The sequence below is a fragment of the Temnothorax nylanderi genome, unplaced genomic scaffold (genome assembly GCF_030848795.1).
Source record: "Temnothorax nylanderi isolate EJ_2023f unplaced genomic scaffold, tnyl_v1.0 TNYL_tig0006_pilon, whole genome shotgun sequence".
In the NCBI taxonomy this organism is placed as follows: domain Eukaryota; kingdom Metazoa; phylum Arthropoda; class Insecta; order Hymenoptera; family Formicidae; genus Temnothorax; species Temnothorax nylanderi.
The window spans coordinates 1058767-1077259 of NW_027249068.1; the positions used below are offsets into that span (position 1 = coordinate 1058767).

Genomic DNA, 18493 nt, shown 5'->3' on the forward strand with positions numbered 1-18493 from the left:
AATAATTTGGGGGAAAAAATGGAAAAAGAAATTATTTCAAAATCTTTCATTTTTTCTCAATTAAAATTAAATAACTCATTGTATTTCTCTTGCGAGAATTACGACGCGATTCAGTAGAAAAGTCAACGCGACGGTCAGACAGAACCTGTAGGATTATATCAAAAATTTATTCCTTGTCTCTTTAGCGTTAAATGTAAAGGAAGACAGAATTAAGACATATTTTTTTCTGAGAATCAGACCTCCCGAAGCATATTTAAATGGAGAATTAATAATAACACGCAATAATCAATCTGTCGATCGTTATCACCTGCTCCATATTTTCATAAATTCTTCATTCGGATACGTATAAAAAGGTACTTGTACCTGGTTATTCTCCAATACCGCGTATGACTCAACGGATGCGGCTCAGTCAAGTAAATCGGATTATCGCGTGATGCGAGAGCACGTGTTCCCTTGCCGCATTCTTTCGAATCCATTAATCCTCTTACGTGGTTGTTTAGCCCCGTCAGTCTCGACGGGGTCTTACCTTTTACGAAACAGAGAAGTTATCCTGCATACGTACGTATTACACGTCGTAAGACAAAAAAGATAGTGACTGATCGAGCGATCGATCGGATGCCTTAATCGAAAACTCGCCTTTGTCACTTCCGGACGGGCGGCGGTCTTCCTGCCAGCAGATTCGAACGGAACAACGCGGATCGACGGATAAATAGCACGTGCTGAAGGGAGAGGGGGGGGGAAGGGGAGGAACGGCATGACCGAAAATCGACGTAACGTGGCAAGTGACTGGCGAGGCGTCGCGGCGCGTCGCGTCGCGTCGCGTGCGGCCAAGGTCGACCCGCGCCACCACCCGTATTTCATTCGCTCCGCCTGTGTGCTCTCGTTTCTCTTTATAGCCACCACGACACCCCAAGCCCACCCCGCGAGCGAGGGCACTTCCCTTAATTCGCCGATTGTCGCGCTCGCAGAAGGAAAGAAAAAAGATCCGCGCCGCGAGCCTTGAAATCCAAGTCCGCCGCACACATTGTACAGCCCGCGAGAGGGTGAGTCTTGGGTTCGATTTTGCCCGATGCTCAAGAGATACGTTTTTCTTGAATATGCTTTGCGGATTTACTCGCTATTTATATCAATTGAAAGCGAGAAAATATAAAATGTACATAAATAAACCTACTATATATGTAATATTTTTGCCAAAAGCATTTTTGCAAAAAGAAAGATATTAAAAGAATATTAAAACGTTTTATTAACTATTACCTTTTATTAACCATTACTTTTGATTTATGTGCAAGAATAAAAACATTAAAGATGTAAAACAAAGAAAGTACCATCATAGCGATGTCGATCGCACGAAATTGAATAAAAGTTTGAAGATACTGTTTGATGGAAATATTAGATAACTACACATTTTTATTAAAACAGTATTAACTAACGCTAACTATTTATCTTCTATCTTTGTTGAAAATAAGTTTATTAAGTTTAAGAAAACATTCTCCGAAACAATCTGTGAACGAACATGTTAATAGAAAGTGAATAAAAATTGCCACGAGCGGTAATTTAATCGCCTAGGTATCGCTGCGAATTACCAGTGAGATTTAGTATCTGGCGGCTGGCTATTATGCCATTAGTGTGCAAATTCGTGGTCAGTAGTTTACCCCGTGATTCTCAATTAGACGAATCACTCTCCGATAAGTTGCTTCTGCACCTCAATTCTTATACCGCCTCAAAAATTAGTTCCATTTTTCTTCAGATATAATCTGACTTTCATGAAAGCAATTCTTTTTATACAACGTAACGCGAGGTGGAGACACCCTTCCGCTTACGTAAAACTTCCATGATCGATTCTTATTTGTAGAAGAAGTCTAATCGATTGTTGCGAAAGAAAAATACATTCGTTTTTTTCAAGCGTCTTTTTTCTTTCCTAAAGAGCTACATGATTGATTGTAATTTCGAAATAAATGACGAAACTACGTAAACGGATTAAATAGTAAAACACAAGCGTTTCAATGAGCTTCGTAACGATAATGGAAAATTCAAATGACGTAGAAAGGATGTACACGGGAGATTGCTTTCTATTTTCTCACGTCGCAGAGAAATATGTACATGGAGGATCATCGGTCATAAACGAAGTAGAACGCCATATTTTTGCCGTGAACGATCGCGCATTGCATTTTCCACGGCGCGACATATCTTCATGGCAAAAAGAAGTTTCAGCGTTCCACAAAAGTCAACGAGAGATCGTGAGCGAGTTGGCTCGTGTGCGAGATCAATCGTTAGATACAAGGATGGACTTTCGTGCCTACATCCTTAAATTTTTTTTATCTAACAAATTCTTTGGGCGAAATTATATTTCTTCAAGAGGAAAAAAGATTACTGATTTCTTGAAGCCAGAGATATCTCAAGTACATCCGTTTCTTTTTTTATATCGCTTAAAATAGCTTTAGGAAATATTTCCTAAAATTCTTTTCGGGTAGTTTAGAATTAAAATATGTATTTAAATATATTACTTGAAATGTCCATCGGGCTGTCGATTAAATAAAAGGAAGAATTCAATAATTATTAACACAGAAATATGTCGCGATAAAGAATAATAAAACTTTACAAGTCGTTTTATATATATAGTATGGGCTGGATTATTAAAGGAACAAATTCAGATGTAATGAAATACATGAATAGACATATCGATTCACCTTACGTTTTCTCGTCCGCGTTGCGTGATCATGTATCAAATAATAGATTTGAAGTAATTTACAACTTTTGTAGAGTTGTTTTGTAGTTGCTCTTCTCCTCGAGTTAAAATATTTCTCTCACATCTGACGCATTCCTTTCGAAATGTGCATGCAATAATCATGACAGAAGCAAGAGAAATTCTCGCACGTAAAAGTATATAAGATTAAAAGAAGTGTGATAGAAAAGTTTCATAGTTTCGTATGATTAATTCGTGAACTTGAAATTATCTCAAGGAGGGCATCGTGATAAAAAGGGCGCACCTTCTAAGCATACCACCATTTCAAATGTCGCAAAAACCGGCGAGATTTCCCGAAACCGAAGCGTGCGATTATTCGAAAAATTTCCGGAATTTGTTTTTCGCGAGATTAAGTTATGTTCGTAATAGAGCGTTAGAGCGCTTATAGCACCGTCACGCTATTGCGGTCTTGTGAGTCATTGGTACGTAACGCGACCCGGTAATAATATCACACGAAATTACGGCGCGAGAATCTCTCGCGCAGAAAGAATTTAATCTCCATGCAATTACGGGAAATAATAATCGTCCGGTTGTGTGCAACGCGAGACGCCGCGCCGCCGCGCCGCGGAGGTTCGGCGCGTTCGCGACGTTGAAGAGCTGATCGCCGCCGATATCCTAATTGATCGACGCACGCAGATGTAACGTGTGGATGTAATAAATAATGAATGAGGAGCAACGTACCTTTGGCGAATCTAGCGCGGCTTCATTAATTATTCATCAAAATCTAATTTCCAAGATGGAGAGAAGGAAAAGCTAAATCAGCTGATTATTCAGAGGGTGGGTGAAATTAAGTTTTGAAAACCTTATCGAGATCGTCGCACAGAATCAATTTAACATAAGTGGATCTTAATGATAAAAATTATCAAAAGAAGGTGTTTCGGCGCTTTGCATAAAACAAGTCTTTCCACGGTATCACAAAATATCCGGCAATTTTCTAAATCTTATATTTTTCGGCAAAATTTTAACAAAATCACTTAATTCAAAAATTCAAGTATTCGAATACATAGGTATGTCAAAAATATAATATTTTTGTTTTAATATGTAAAATTAATTGAACACAATTACGTTATAATTTCATTACGTTCTTGCGCTTCGGCCATTTTGAAGTTAAATCTCTGAAATATTTGCCGATTATCGCGAGATAACGAACGCGTTAATCATGTTGATTCCGCGATATTTGGACGAGAACGTCGACGGGTGGACGGATGTCGAAAGTATTTTTATTAGAGCACCCTGTCCCGGGCCGGCGGCCATTATGACGGCGAAGAAGGATGGTTCGGGGATTCTAATTTATTATCCCCTTGAGCTAACCCACGGTGGCTCGTCGATGTAAATCCCAGCACGATCGATAGACACACCTCGGCCGCTTCGACCGAAGGTGGAGGTTTATAACTAGCCGGGGTGAAGGAACTCTTGAATCTTGCGCGACTGTAGATAGGACGGGAACTTCCTCGGCCTGTTCGTGTCTTGGCTTGGCGAAGCGAAAAACTTTCCGCGGAAGCGCAGCATGCGTCTTTTCACCAGGCATCGCCGCTCGTATTCCACAATAACAAAATCACCGTCGCAGTTTGAGTTGATCCGCGAACGATTTCCGAGTTATTCTCTAGTAGGAAATAGTTTTTTAATGGACGATGCATCTAATTCCCGGATCCGACTCCGAGCCGACATAATTTATTATAAGAAAGATTTAGTAAGCGCGAAATTTGCGCTATTTACGCGGTAGGGCAAGGATGATGCAGATCTAAACACGGAGAAAGTTTCAAAGGAGGATAAAAAAAGAATCAGGAGATTCTTCACCATTTGGGAAATTCAACTATTGGAGTGAATAACTTACGCTAACTCGCAATCGAGAGAAATCGTTATAGTATATAAAAAATGTCTACAAAAAGTAGCACAAAGGCAGAAAGCGCTTAGAATTATTATATTAACTCGAATCAACAATTTCATGGTTTAAAAGGAGGGGTCCATATAATTTTTAACTCGAGTTTCCCCCGTATTTTGTACTAGTTTTAACGTCGGCACAACCGAGACTGCCGGTTTTACGTATCTACTTGGTTCCCAGTTTTCTGAGAAGAGAGAAAAAGATTGATTGATCGGGACGACGGACGTGCGGGACGTCTGCGGCCACATATGATGAATCAACCGACGGACTAATCGCCAAAATTAATTATCTCGTCAGGAGTCACTCAGAACCACCTAAATCACGCGATGGTAATTAAATTCAACGACACATTGTCATTTGTCTTTAGTAGTACTAAACTGGGAACGAGCTTGAAAGCATCGTGGAACGATGAACAAATAACTGCGCAGTAACGCAACAGCCCTGCGATTTGCTTTGAGATACCCGCGTAATTACTGCAATAATACACAGTACAATGAATGACGCGGTCCACTGTGTATACCGTATATTCGTCAGAAACTCGATACACGGTCGCTATAATAAGACATACAGGCTTCGCCAAAGCATGAGACGCCGGCGAATTGCGACAAATGAACCTAGCTACCTCTTATATGCTAAAATGCAATAAACTTTTGTACAGGATTATCGCGACGTTTGATCCAAGGATGAAACGATTTTATAATTTACAAGTTCCAGTCTCTTGATATATAAAATCACATTAAACGATGGACTCACTCATCTTATTATATTTGCAAATTCAATTTTGCAAATATTGAATACAGCTCGATAAAGATACTCCTATGCGCTCCTGGTCGAAGCTGTATGTAATGCGACGAGAGACCTAGTTGTCAGGTTGTTATTACGGTGCGATGAAATACGCGACTGAATACTACGACTATTATGTCGTAGAACCGCACTTTAAAAACAATCTCAGATTTATATCGAAAGAAATTTCGTTTGCGCAATTGCGAAGGGAATAAAACGTGTATAATTTGAAAACTGAATCTGGCAATCATCTATCCCGAGTGGATAAATAAGCTTAGTTCTGTATTCGCAAAACTTAAGACTCGAGCCTAAGCTTGGAGTCTTAAGTTCAAAAATAGCTTAATACACTTATCTCAACACTCTTGTACCTCTTTAGAAAGTTTCGCGAGAACTTTCAGGAATTAAGTAAGTAGCTCGTTCGAATGGCTCTAAGCGAAAAATTGAAACTGACAATGAGAATGTCGAATCAGAATGGTTGCACGTGAGAGTTGAAAAGTTTCGCGAGGGCGATAAGATTCCGGTCACTATGCTATTCTTTTCGACGCAAAACAATCGCGTCACGAAAGTTTTCGTTCAATTTTAATTGAGAACGATGCCTCGTTGCCGTGCCGCCCGATCCGCAAAAATTTCATCTGGATTTGTTACGACTGTTCAAAGCGCAATTCGGATCACGTTCCCTCAGGGCAAATAGCTTTGATTTTTTGTCGTTTGCGTGGGTGAAAACAAAACGAATTAGCAGATGAACTCACGCATGTAAACTTCAATCAGCGTATCACGCGACTCGTACAAAACGGAGAAATTTATAAATTCAACACAATCCCCACAGCCTGCTTTTTCATCAAAGAGAAGTATGTATTTTGTATGAGGCATTTTAATACGCCATTGCCTGACAACGTACAATTATTGTATAATAAATTAACGTTATTAATCATTCACGCATTAGGTGTATATATTTTAGCTGCGTGCTATTAATCTCTTTGACATTGATTGCGCTTAATTACAGTTCAAACAAAACGGACGGCGTAAGTAGAGTTGGAAGAAGAGAAGGACAGGAGGGAAGAAAAGAAAGAAGAATGACTGGATGGAAAGAGGAAACGCAGCTGAAAAGCACACTCATTTCATTCAAAATTTAAAGTTTGACAATGTAATTGATTACTTTAACGAAACATTTAAGAATAACTTAAAAAAATTGTAAGAAATTATTCATTCTCTGTCTGAAGTACGAGATTATATTTTACTGTTCTAAATAATCCGTTCTAAAAGCTCCACATGTCGGACAAAATAAAAAGAGGATTTTTTACGAAAATTCGCCCTGCAAAAATGTATGCTTTTGAGCAGATTATGAGATGCCCCAATTTTCACACATAATACGTATAGTTGAATAGGATAAAATCAAGACTCACGCTGGCTCCCCGTTCTGCTCGACGCGGACGATATTGCCGCTGAGGGTCTCGATCTCCTGCGGCCGCTTCACCGTGTGCACGCCCGTTTTCTCCCTCGGCGACGACACTCCCCTGACCGTGTTCACGCTCACTCCCGTGTCCGTCGATCTCACGCTCTCGATCGAATCCGTGGACACGCCGGTGGACGACTTCAAGGACGCGTCGCTGCCGCGATTCTCGTTCCTCGTTCGTACCACAGCATCACTGTTCACACCTGCGTTCACTGCACCGTCCGCGGGACTCACATTGTTGCTCTTCGCCACGCTGTTCGTCGTCATTGCCGTCGCGTTGCTCATCGTCGTCTCCGCCTCCTCGGCCGCTTTGACCTTCGAGTCGTTCTCCATCACCGTGGGCATCTTATCGCTCGCCGGAACGTCGCGACTCATGGCCATCCTGCTACCCGCAGAGCCACTCTTCATTTCCGCCGAAGCGACTTGCTGTACCTCCGAAGCCTTTGCGTCGCTTGGTTTGGGCCACCGAGCATTCTGTCTGCCAGAACGCTGATTGGCAGATGACTGATTGCTGGAACGCTGATGAACCTCATCGTTCATCCTAACGCTTTTCATGGATTGGCTGACGCTGCTGCTTTTCGAGTGTCCCCCGGTGCTATTCTCCGCGCCGACGGGAGAGTCCTTCTTATCGTTTCCAGGATTCATCGCTTGACCTGCCCCGACCGGCGAGGATTTCTGACCCGTTGCGTTTGGCGTCGACGCGGGCACCGGCGATTCGCCCTTAGATGCGGGGGAGACCGAGGATTTGAGCATTCCGTCGAGTCGTTCCTTCTGCTGATTCGTCGTTGACCCATCTCGCTCCACGAGAAGCGCGTTCGCGTCGATGTGCAACGGCTGCACCGCCGTGGTCGTCGTGGTGTTCACCAGACGTTCGCTGGACGTACCGGTCGCCTGCGACGTCTGCTTCAGAAGATCTATAAGATCCACCTCGTCCGCATTGCCCGAGGTGTTCCCATCTGTTCCGTTTTCCTTCAAGCTCGATTCGGCTCGACCATTCTGAACCGATTGGCCGGTCTGCTTGTCATTCTTGTCTTCTTTTGCAAACCTATCCATCTTCCCGGCGTTCTGCTCGGGCATCGAGATGAACCTGCCGGTACTCGACGAGCCGTTCGCCTTGTTCTTCAGAGGAATCTTCGATGGCGAAAGAAGACGGTCCTTAGCGGGACTTTTGGTCTGACCGTCCCTTCGAGTAGTAACGTTGTTCTTCTGTGGCGACGTTCTCGATGCCTTCGTGGGGGATTGTTTCGTGGCATCCTTCCCTCTAACGTTCGATCGAGGAGTCGTCTTCTCCGGTTTCGTCGGGGTGCCTTGGATCGGCGAGAGTCGCGTCGAACCTTTCGTCATCGGCTGTCGGCGTGTCGTCGTCGAGTTATTGTTGAGATTGCTGGTAGAGTTGGAGATGAAGCGGGTCTTAGCATCGGCCAGATTCGTACGATTCCGAGAGTCGAATTTGTTCAGACGCGTTTTCGAGTCGTTCAACCGCGATTTCGAATCGGTCGCGTTCAATCGATTCCGCGAGTCCGAGACGTTCAGTCGCGTCCTCGATTCGACTCGGCGACCGATCTTCGGCGACGGCGAACGCTCATTGTCCTTCGTCAAGGAGGTGGACCGCTGACGATAAGTGGGCTGCGGTATCAGGCTTCTTCTGGGACTGTTCTGCTGCGATAACGACACTGCAAGGCATAAACGAGTGACTTAATAGAGATCATCGTTAATCGGATTATTGGTGTGGACTGCGTGGAGCAACGCATACTGATCTTGTCCTTAATATTAATCTTAATAATCTTAATAGCTTTAATATCTTTAATATTAATCTGAATATTAATATAATCTTGTCTTTAATAATATTATTTTGCACGCATATTTTTATCTATAAATTTTTCCTACCATTTTTCCTTAGCAGAAAGTATCAAAGCAGCTCGCTATTAAATTTTAATTTTGAACCAATTTTCACCAAGCGCATTGATAAGTAATTTTCAAATGAAACTGTCTTAGCAATGTAGAAGCGTTACATAAAATATATAAAGCGTCTGGAAGATTTTTAAACTTTATAACGTCTTTTAAACGTTTCAGCTGTCTGAGCTGTCAAAAATGTCTCATCAGCGTAACGTCAAGAACCCTCAAATTTTATCTTAGCATCTTTGAAATATTCCAACGAAGCTATTATTATAAATCTTTGCAGCTTGCTCTTGATAAACACTCGACAACCTTACCTCTTCGTTCGATTTTGCGTCGACGTCCGTCCCCGGCGACTTCCGGCGACTGCGGCCTCGACATTGAGCGAGGGGGTGGCCCCTTGAAGCCACGTCCGCGGAAGGGCGAGACCCTCCCTGTCGGCAAGGTGGACGACGCATCGCCGGCTTCCGGACTCGCCGGCCTGGATTCGGCGAGTATCACGAAGCTGGAACGACGATGCGCCCTGCCGAAGGACGTCGACGTCGGGGCGACTTTGTAGGGTTCGGGCGCGCGCGGGGGCGGCGGCGCCGCCACGGGAGGCATCGGCGACAAGTACATGCTGTCGGGGACGGCCAGCACCTTGAAGGGCGGCGGACCCTGCCGCGCGACGTGGCCGTCATGATCGGTCCGCCTCATTCTTACGAGGCCCTATCTTTCATTGGGAAAGAAAATCACAAAGTTAATACGATTAATCTGTGCCTATATTAATCCCCGAACTTGTGCTATTTACGCAAACGATTGACAGAGAAATTAGAAAAATGGAGAAAAAAATTAAAAAACTCTTTTTTAGTTTATTATACCAGTATATTCGGAAATAACTATGAACTATGACTCTGTTATTTTAATAATAATGGCAAATTCAAACACAACAGCACGGAGAGAATTTTTCGTTATATTTTACCCTTAAATTCACTATAAACTTGGGACAACTTGGCAACCAAGAAATTTTTAAAATATACAAAAGACATTTTACAAACAACGTGATAAAAATTACCAAGCAGATTGGTAAATTTTGAAAAATTATTGAAATTTCTTGGATATATTTTAGTAAAATTAATCAAACATATTGTATATTTTAATGTAATAGATATTCATATTTTTTATTATGATAGATATTAATCAGAATAGCTCGCATAAAATTCTTGGTGGTACATGTTATCCCACAACTACCATGATTTCAGGGTAAATTTTAAGAGAAAATTCTTTCCGTGAGTTCTGGGATTAATTACTGTGTATCTTATTCAACAATGCGCAAAATTCATTTTTGAGAAATCCAAATTTATTTAATTTGTTGTTTCGTGTGAATAAATTTGCGCATGCAATAAAAATTATTTTTATTTTATTCAATGTTATTTAATTTCATTAATTTTAAGTAATTTATGTATTCTCAGTACGTTCCATAATTTGAGCTCAGTACCTGGTGCCCTTCATGCAGGTCGCCGAAGTGAGAGGGACGCCGAGGGAATCCGCCGTTGCTCCCACCTGCAATGAATAGAAATCTCTACTGAGAAAGAGAGAGTGCGTGACCATCGTGAAAATGCACGGAGAAATTTTTATTTCGAGATAAAAATCGAGATAGCGCAAAATTGCGGTTCCGCCCGGCGGACGGAAAACCGCAATTGCAAAAATAGAAACGGTCGTCCCGACCATCCTGATCGATCAATTGCTCGCGCGCGATGCGAAAAGTTTTAAACGAAAAGTTTCGCGTATGTACATTTTCTTCTGCATTTCTTTTACCTGTCGCGACGAAAGCAAACTCTCCGTCGTTCGTTATTTTCAATTCTGTCAACTCTATCCTTATTTTCAATTCTATCAATTCTATCAATCCTCTCAACCATTCGCCAGTCAACGTATCATCAAACTATGCCTGCGTTCGTTTATTCACATTGGGAGCTATTGGGAAAATAAAATCTATAATACACATAACGTGTATTATAGATTTTATTTTCCCAATAGCTGCCAATGTGAATAAACGAACGCAGGCTATATTGATAACACTCGAGGAACGGATCAATACGGCGCTTGGATTTCCATATAATTACCGCCTCGTGTTTCCGGCGATTTACTTTTCGCGGAAAATCCGTCGGATCCTCGATTGCGGACGCGATCTTTCGCGAGATGTCGATGGACGCTTCTCTTCCTTCCACGGACTCCGGAAGGAAGGAAAGACGACTCGACTCGGCGCGGCCAGCAATTATAACGAATGCGGCGCGTATAATCATTCGTTCTGTGCGGCTTGGCACGTGTCCGGGCAACGAGAGTATATATCCACGGCGGAGATACGAGAAACAACGCTTTATTCACGCTCTCGCAGACGATCGCCTGAGCGAATTCATCACGCTTACCGCTGAGCTACATTCCCGATGTGCCCGGTGCATCGCATCGCATCGTCTCGTCTCGTCGCGCAACGCTGCGTCTCGCCGTAATAAAGAAGTTCCGTGCGCTCGTACTTTCCAAATCCGACAGAGCTCACCGAGGTAATTCGACCGTCGTCGAAACGCTCTCGACCCGCGATAACCCCCCCCCCCCCTCCCCTCCGCCGATAAATTAAAGATAATTTCCAATCGAAATGTGACGAGCCGAACGCTCGAATACGATCATTTTCAAGCTTTAATTATTCTGTCTAATTCTAAAATATTTCAATTATTCTGTCAAGGTGTCACAAAGATGCTGGTAAACGAGAATGCTCAAAGGGCTGTTCAACGAACAAACAGTTACGCGTCCTATCTGTCAACCGCGACGAGTATTTTATTCGCGGTTAAGATCTAGATCGGGACGAGTGGGAAATGTCCGAGGCGTAATTCACCGTTACAACGGCGACCGGGTGATTTACAATCGTCGTTCACCCACGAATCAATGGACGAGCGGGTACGAGCCATGAATGCGCCGTAAATCGTAAAACCGCGAGGTGGTTTCCAGCGCGCGATTAACTCCCTTAAATCGTAAATAGGAAGCATGCTTGGGGTCGCATGAACCGACCTTCGGAGCCCGGATCGAAAACGCAGGTGTGTAAAACGGTTACGCAAGGATTGCGGGGAATCGGACATTTATTCGCCGCGGCTATTACGCTTTAGATTCTGTCCGCAATTTAATCCTATTTGTCTAACTCGACTGAACATCGGTCCGATTTACACACACTTTCCTCCTTTATACAGATAAATTAAAGACATCTTATTTTGCACGATCATTTATTCGCCGGCTTTATAGATTCTGTCCGCAAATTTAATCCCATTTGTCTAACTCGACTATAAACCTCGTTCGATTTGCTCTCCTTCTTTATACAGGCAAATTAAAGACAATTTTATTTTGAGCTGTCGGGAAGAAGAACAGCATTTCCGTAGAAGCACTCGCTGGCCTGCCCCGTGGATCTCGCGATTCGATAATAAACTCGCGATAATTCTCCACATCCGCTTATACACCGACGCGCCGTGCACTCTACGTAATTACCATCATACGTCAATAACTGCACTGTGAAGAAGGCGTAGAGTAGGTAGACTCGAGAGAAGTAACGCGGATCTCTATAAGTGCATACTTTCGCCCATCACGACAGTTCCTAATTGTCTCATTAAATAAAAACGACGAGATGCCCGCCATTATCATTACAAAAATTGAGACTTGAGATTTCCGCATTGTTATTCGGCCACGGCGCATTTAACGAGTAGAAATTTAAAATTCAGGGAAGTACAGAAATTCGTTCGGCCGTAATTATACTTCTCGTTGTCAATGGAGCGCGATGCCGACGTATAATCCCATTCACATTTTTCTGCCTTCGCAATTATCGTAATAATCGTGAAACGTGAAATTGTTAACGTTACATTGTTTACGGTTTACGTTTAATGCCGGCGATTTTCGAAACACGGAAATTGATTTTATCGTATTGTGAAATAAAAAACTTTCGCCCCAATTAAACCTCACTTCTTTATCTAACAACGCGTTAAGGCGTCGAGCATGGCCAACTTTAACTCCTTATTACCTAATGTAGGAATAAGAATTTATTTTCACGACGTCGACGGGAAATGAAAATCAAGCGGTTGTACTCCGCTTTAAACATACGAAGAGATCAGAGGTCAACATCTGCGGCTTATTCCGTGGCTTTAATTTATTCTGCGCGACAGGTTGCATATTTGTAAATTCATATTGCATGTGTGCGCACCATTATCATTTAATGCGCGCTGATTATCTCATTCATAAATATAGACAGGTCCGTACTTCCGGGATAGATAACCGACGTAAAAACCTTCGTTTTATCACACAATGAAATTTATAGAATAAATATCGATATTTTCTGTCGGCGCGTATAATTTTGATTCACAATGGATGCGCAGTTACGACGTAGTCATGTAACGTACTGTGTGTATATTTACGAAGCTCTCTCTCTCTCTCTCTCTCTCTCTCTCTCTCTCTCGTGATATCGCTTATCGTTACAACGTTTACCCTCACTCGTTGTCCGAAAAACGTATCTCTAAAATGCAAAATGTAAAGGCCGACCTATAAAGTTTGTTTGAATACCGTACTTCTCTACGTAACGCGCAAATTTGACCTTTAGTCATTGTTTGAATACCCTAATCGATCACGAGGTCGACGCTTAAATTTAAATAAGAACATCGCGCGTGTAGAAGTGAGACCGCCGCCGCGAACGTAAATTACGAGAGCGGAGGCATGTAAAACAAGTTATATCGGAGTATCCGCCACCAATCGTGATTGCGAGCGCAGTGAAACTTCCGAGTTGTACGAATATATCCGAAAATTATGGACCGGATACCTGACTCGGTTGTCCAAATTGAATCGAGATCTCAAATATTCTAAATAGTTTAAACGTCATCACTAAGTAGTTTCATCATCTCTCGTCAACTCTATCTTTCGAATGATTTAAGCAATCGATAATGCTCAAACTATTCGATGTTCGCTCTTGACCTTAAAGTTTAGATCTATGTAGATCTAGAGGCATATGAAAAGTTTTAGTATTTTTAATATAAATAAGTAAAATAAATAAGCAAACGAAAAGGCGGATATATAAAATTTACAAAAATTATTAAGCTTAAGATTCTGTTCGGTGATCGAAAATATGAACATTCGTTTATTCTGAGCTTTAATTATCGTAAATTTTGCGAGCAGTTTTAAGCAAATTACTACAATATTTGGAGATTTGGCAGATTATTCAAAATATTGTCGCAGCAATCGGCCGTGCTCTGCTGCTCACTTCGACGATGGAGTACGAGTTCCGGTATTATAAGCGTATCGCGCGACAACTTTACTTCCGTCACACATAATGGCAGAGCTTTTCTTCTCACGTTCTAGTGACCGGTAAAGCGGAAACAGTCCGCCGTAACGAAACCGCGCGCGATTCGCCGCGACAAGTCGAGGAAGAGGCGCGCCGAGCCGCGTCCTTAATTAGCATCCGTCGCGTAATACTTAATTAAACTGCACGTCATTGCCGCGCTTTCCAAACACGCAGCGGCCGCGAATTTACCGCTGCAGCTGTTGCAATCGCGCGTATCACACAGCCGATCGTTGAATCGGCCCGCGTCCCGAAGGAGAACGGAGAATGCAGATCGCGTACCCTGCGGGGTCAATGACCCCGGTTTTACACCTGTGTTTAGCGACCGGGGAGGTTCCGGACAGCGAGACATTTGCGTAACAATCGATTCTTCCGCGGAACCCTTTGACGGTCGGTTGGACGCAAAAATAGCCGGAACGGTCATTTTTTTCAGCCATTTCTTCGATCACACCTATGAATTAAGAAGCACTCGCTTTTATTTATTATATTATGTAAAAATCTACGTAAAAATGTTTCTTTCCTTTCTTAGATATTCAGAAATAATTTCCAACATTTTTAAATGGCGAACTATGTTTTTATTTTTTTATTTTTTACCAATTTTTTTAATTTGTAAGTTTTGTGCATTTCCTTTTTATATCCCTGTTAGATTATTTTAGAAGAAATAATATTTCCGAAATGGGAATGATTATAATGTCTGCAGTTTTCAGATGATTTCTGATATATTTTACCATTTCGCAAATTTAAATTACCTGCAAGTCTCCTTTCTTCTATCCTGCAATATTACTTTAAAACTCACGCACACTTCGCTTCTGTACGGAGCATTAAAGTATACGTTTTCTCGTAAAGTAGGCACTAATTCTACGCATTTTTAGCTCTAACGAGCTCCTGTTGTCGCAATGTCGTAACGACGGCGCACGTAACGTAAACTCATCTGTTTCGAAATAGGGAAGCTCTCGGCGGGCGGTCTGGAGAAGTCTCGTCTCAACGCACCGTCCGCACCGAGGGAAACGATACGTCTGCCATGTGGCAATTAATACAGGATCGTAATGACCGTTTTGCTCGAAATGATCGGGTATTACGCGAACGTTACGCCGCGCCCGGAACTTCCTCGCTCTATAAATCCAGGCGTACCGGTTTTTCGACCGCGCCTCCCGCAAGAGCGATTTCTCGCGTGGAATCCCCGACGATAAACGCGCGTGTGCACGCGCGTGTTAGATAACCGAAGCCTCTCGGAGGGTTTCGCAAATCCATCACCCGTGCGATTTTCGAAAGCGCCGCTGGTCCCCATCCCAGCTAATCTCGGGGAGCTTACGATCCGGCGAGCGTGACAAGCGATAGGAATAAAAACTTAAGCTCGCAAGCTCGCGTCCGAGAGAAAATACATGTAAAATAATCTCTACATCACTGTTAAATATTAAAGAATGATATTTAAATTAATTAAGTTAATATTTTGTTACTTTTTAACTAGCATGTGTGTCAAAATTTATTATTTTAACACATAACAGTATTTTTAACTCCATTGATTTAGTTAAATTAACACTGCGCGGACACTGTGGGCCTTTAAGTCAATTTTTCATTTATGATTTTCACGGGAAATGGCTTCAGCGCTCTTAAAGAAAAATTGCAACAGTTCCGGCCTGTGTAAGTATTATAGAAATCACTTTTTGAAACCTTAAAGATAATACACAAATTTTTTTATAGATTTTTTGTAACACAGGAACGCTTTCAAAAACCCTTTGGATTTAAAAGTCCCAGGATGTCCGGGTGAGTGCTCCAAAAACGCGGTTTCCGCGCAGTGTTAATATTGTTTTAGTTAAATTAACGACATGTTGAGTAAGAACAGTGGCGACCTATAGAAATGGTTAAAAATGACTCAAATTGAATATAATTTGACACTACGAATTCAACAGTGATGAATGGAATAATTTTTGAAAGGATACGACAGAGAGGAACGGGAGCGTGGCTCGCGAAATTTCGCTCGATTCTTGCTCGCCTCATCGTGACGAAAGGAGTTGCATCTTGCTCGCGGAAACCGGCGCGAATTCTAATGCGTAGCAAGGCAAAATGCAGTTTCATATCCGCTCTGTCCAAACGAAAGGACGCGTCGCGCTAATTCAAAGATCGTGAAATAAATATAAATCCTCGCGCGCGCGTGGACAGGCGCGTCGAACTTCTCGCGTGCAAGTCACCATCGCGATTACGACTCGAAGATGATCGCTGAAGAATATTCAAGGCCGAGTGGTCATCGATAAACGCAGCCTTACAGTGCAATCTTAAAATGTGTGCCCCGTAGCCTCGGCGTCAAGTCGCTCCTTCGACTTCGCAAATCGTAAACTTCAGCGACTCAACGGACAAAAATCGTTCCTTTCGCCTCGTTCTCCTTGCTCTTTCATTTAATCTCTAATTATATTTATCCTTACTTATTGTTTAAATTATGCGAGTTTCCTGTTAAAATATGTACTTGTTAAAAATATACTTTTTGTCTATATTTGCTAGACTTGTTAGAATGAATTAGACTGATCAATAAAATGATAAGTAAATGTGTCTCGAAGATTCGATTGACAACGTAAACAAGAGCGAAGAATCGTCCTCGATAAGGTGAGAAACAGTCCGGCATCATGGGGATCGATACTTTCCTAAGATTTTTCGTTCACACAAGGGCGCCGCCTCCTACATCGATCTGATTCAAATTCACGTGCGATAGACCGCGAAGCGGGGTCGGGGCGTGTAAGACTTTCCTCGGCTGAATGAACGGGCGATTCACGCGATTTTTTAAATCTGATTCAGCGGAATTCTTTTCCCTCATTATGGCACTCGCAGGGGAAAACTGTGTCGATCTCAATCGCTCAAGGCTAATTAACTCGCCGCGGCGATTAGGATGTGCCGAACGCCAATAATTACATGTACTTTACACGTGGAAACTACATTCGAAACGAGGGCACCATTAGTCGCTAAGAACGGTCTGCGAAAAGGCGAACGAAAAAAAGTAGTCGAATTAAGAAACCGCGAACAGATCGCTTAAGTCTTAAGTAACAAATTGTGCTCGTACGCTTGACGTTTAATAGACACTCTAACTCATTACCCTGGCGATTAATCTTGTTAATTTACCGCGTTCGGCAATCCCGTGATTAAATACGCAAGCCGATAAAAATCGGAACGATCGATCAGTCCTAAAACCGATATTTGTATTGTAAGACGAAACACGTTGCGGAATGAATCTCCAAAAGTCGAATATTACTGTGAACGTCACGAATTGTTTCAGCAAACGATTATTAGTTGCTTTCCATTTACATCAAAACTCAGATAATTCTCACTTGTGTCATAACTCAGTTAAATGCACGTTCCTTTTGCATGCTGGCAAGTGAGATTCAACTGAGTTTTTATCCACAATCGAGACCATGTGCTTTAATGAATCTAATAGACTCACATTAAAAGTGAGGCTATGGATCTGTATTATTATGCGATAGCTTTGTCACCAAAATAAGCAGGTAAATACAAAATAACATATCTTACCTGAGTATAAAATACTCACATAACTGAGTGACTCAGATCACTTGAGTGTAAATGGAAAGCAACTATTATTTCGTACTTAACTGTTGCCAAGGATCAAAATAAAATACTGGCGCGAACTGTTTCGCAAATTTTACTAATTGCTCCTCTACGTGAGGTTACAGAGTAACATCTTGGTAATTCAAATGTGAATCGTTAAAAATCAGGGGACAGAAATGAAATTACAAACAGATGGGTACGAGAAACGGTCGCGTTGTTACAAACGTGAAATTTCACCATCAAGTTTCACGTTCTGTGACAGTGTAATTAAAAGGGAAATAGATTCTCTCGCCGCTTTTTTCATCAGTTCGCACGCGAACGTTTCCGTGTGTTTCGCGTTATCGCCATTAATTAGCATACACCACCATTAGGCGACGTACATCACTCGGACGAGTCGCACGTATTACTCTTTTCTACTTCGATCCGATTCGCGATTCGTTCCGCGCTCATTTGGAGAACACGCGCGTACGAATCTCCCGACAGTTGGTAATCTCAAGGGAAACGAGGGAAAGCCGCGGGTGTCGTCGGAAACGTGGTTTCTCCATCCCACGTAGGGAAGTCATCGAGCACGCATCACGCGCGATCGATCGACGAAAGGTCGTTCTCCAGATCCGACGCAACAGTCACTGCGAGTGCGACTCTCTCAAAGAGTCATTCCGAACTGTATAACTTCTCTTCGTTCTCGCAAATCTATCGGGGAAAAGCGTTCGCCAGCCGAGAATCGCGTTGAACCCCTTTCCGCGGGGTCTTCGGGGGATCGTTCAGAAAAGTTCTTCCGGAGCGGGATAGGACATAGGAAGTCGAGTGGCGGTCTTTTCCTTTTTTCTCAAAGGGCAACAAGGGAGAGAA

The 18493-nt window shown here is 42.5% G+C and overlaps 1 protein-coding gene across 2 annotated transcripts in view; it reads right to left on the reverse strand.

Moving 5' to 3' along the window:
- The window catches only part of Stum (mechanosensory transduction mediator stumble), a 28809-nt gene that overhangs the window by 9838 nt on the left and 478 nt on the right, over positions 1-18493 (reverse strand). Inside the window, exons 1-4 of one of the 2 annotated variants that reach the window (XM_071715386.1) lie at positions 11163-11243; positions 10235-10299; positions 9075-9469; positions 6812-8534 (exon numbers count right to left, since the gene is read on the reverse strand). In XM_071715386.1, coding sequence (XP_071571487.1) covers positions 6812-8534; positions 9075-9453 — 2102 coding nt within the window. In that variant the 5' untranslated portion in view covers positions 9454-9469; positions 10235-10299; positions 11163-11243. Of the gene's footprint in view, positions 1-6811; positions 8535-9074; positions 9470-10234; positions 10300-11162; positions 11244-18493 lie in introns of those variants that run through there. The other variant, XM_071715377.1, reaches the window with a different exon arrangement.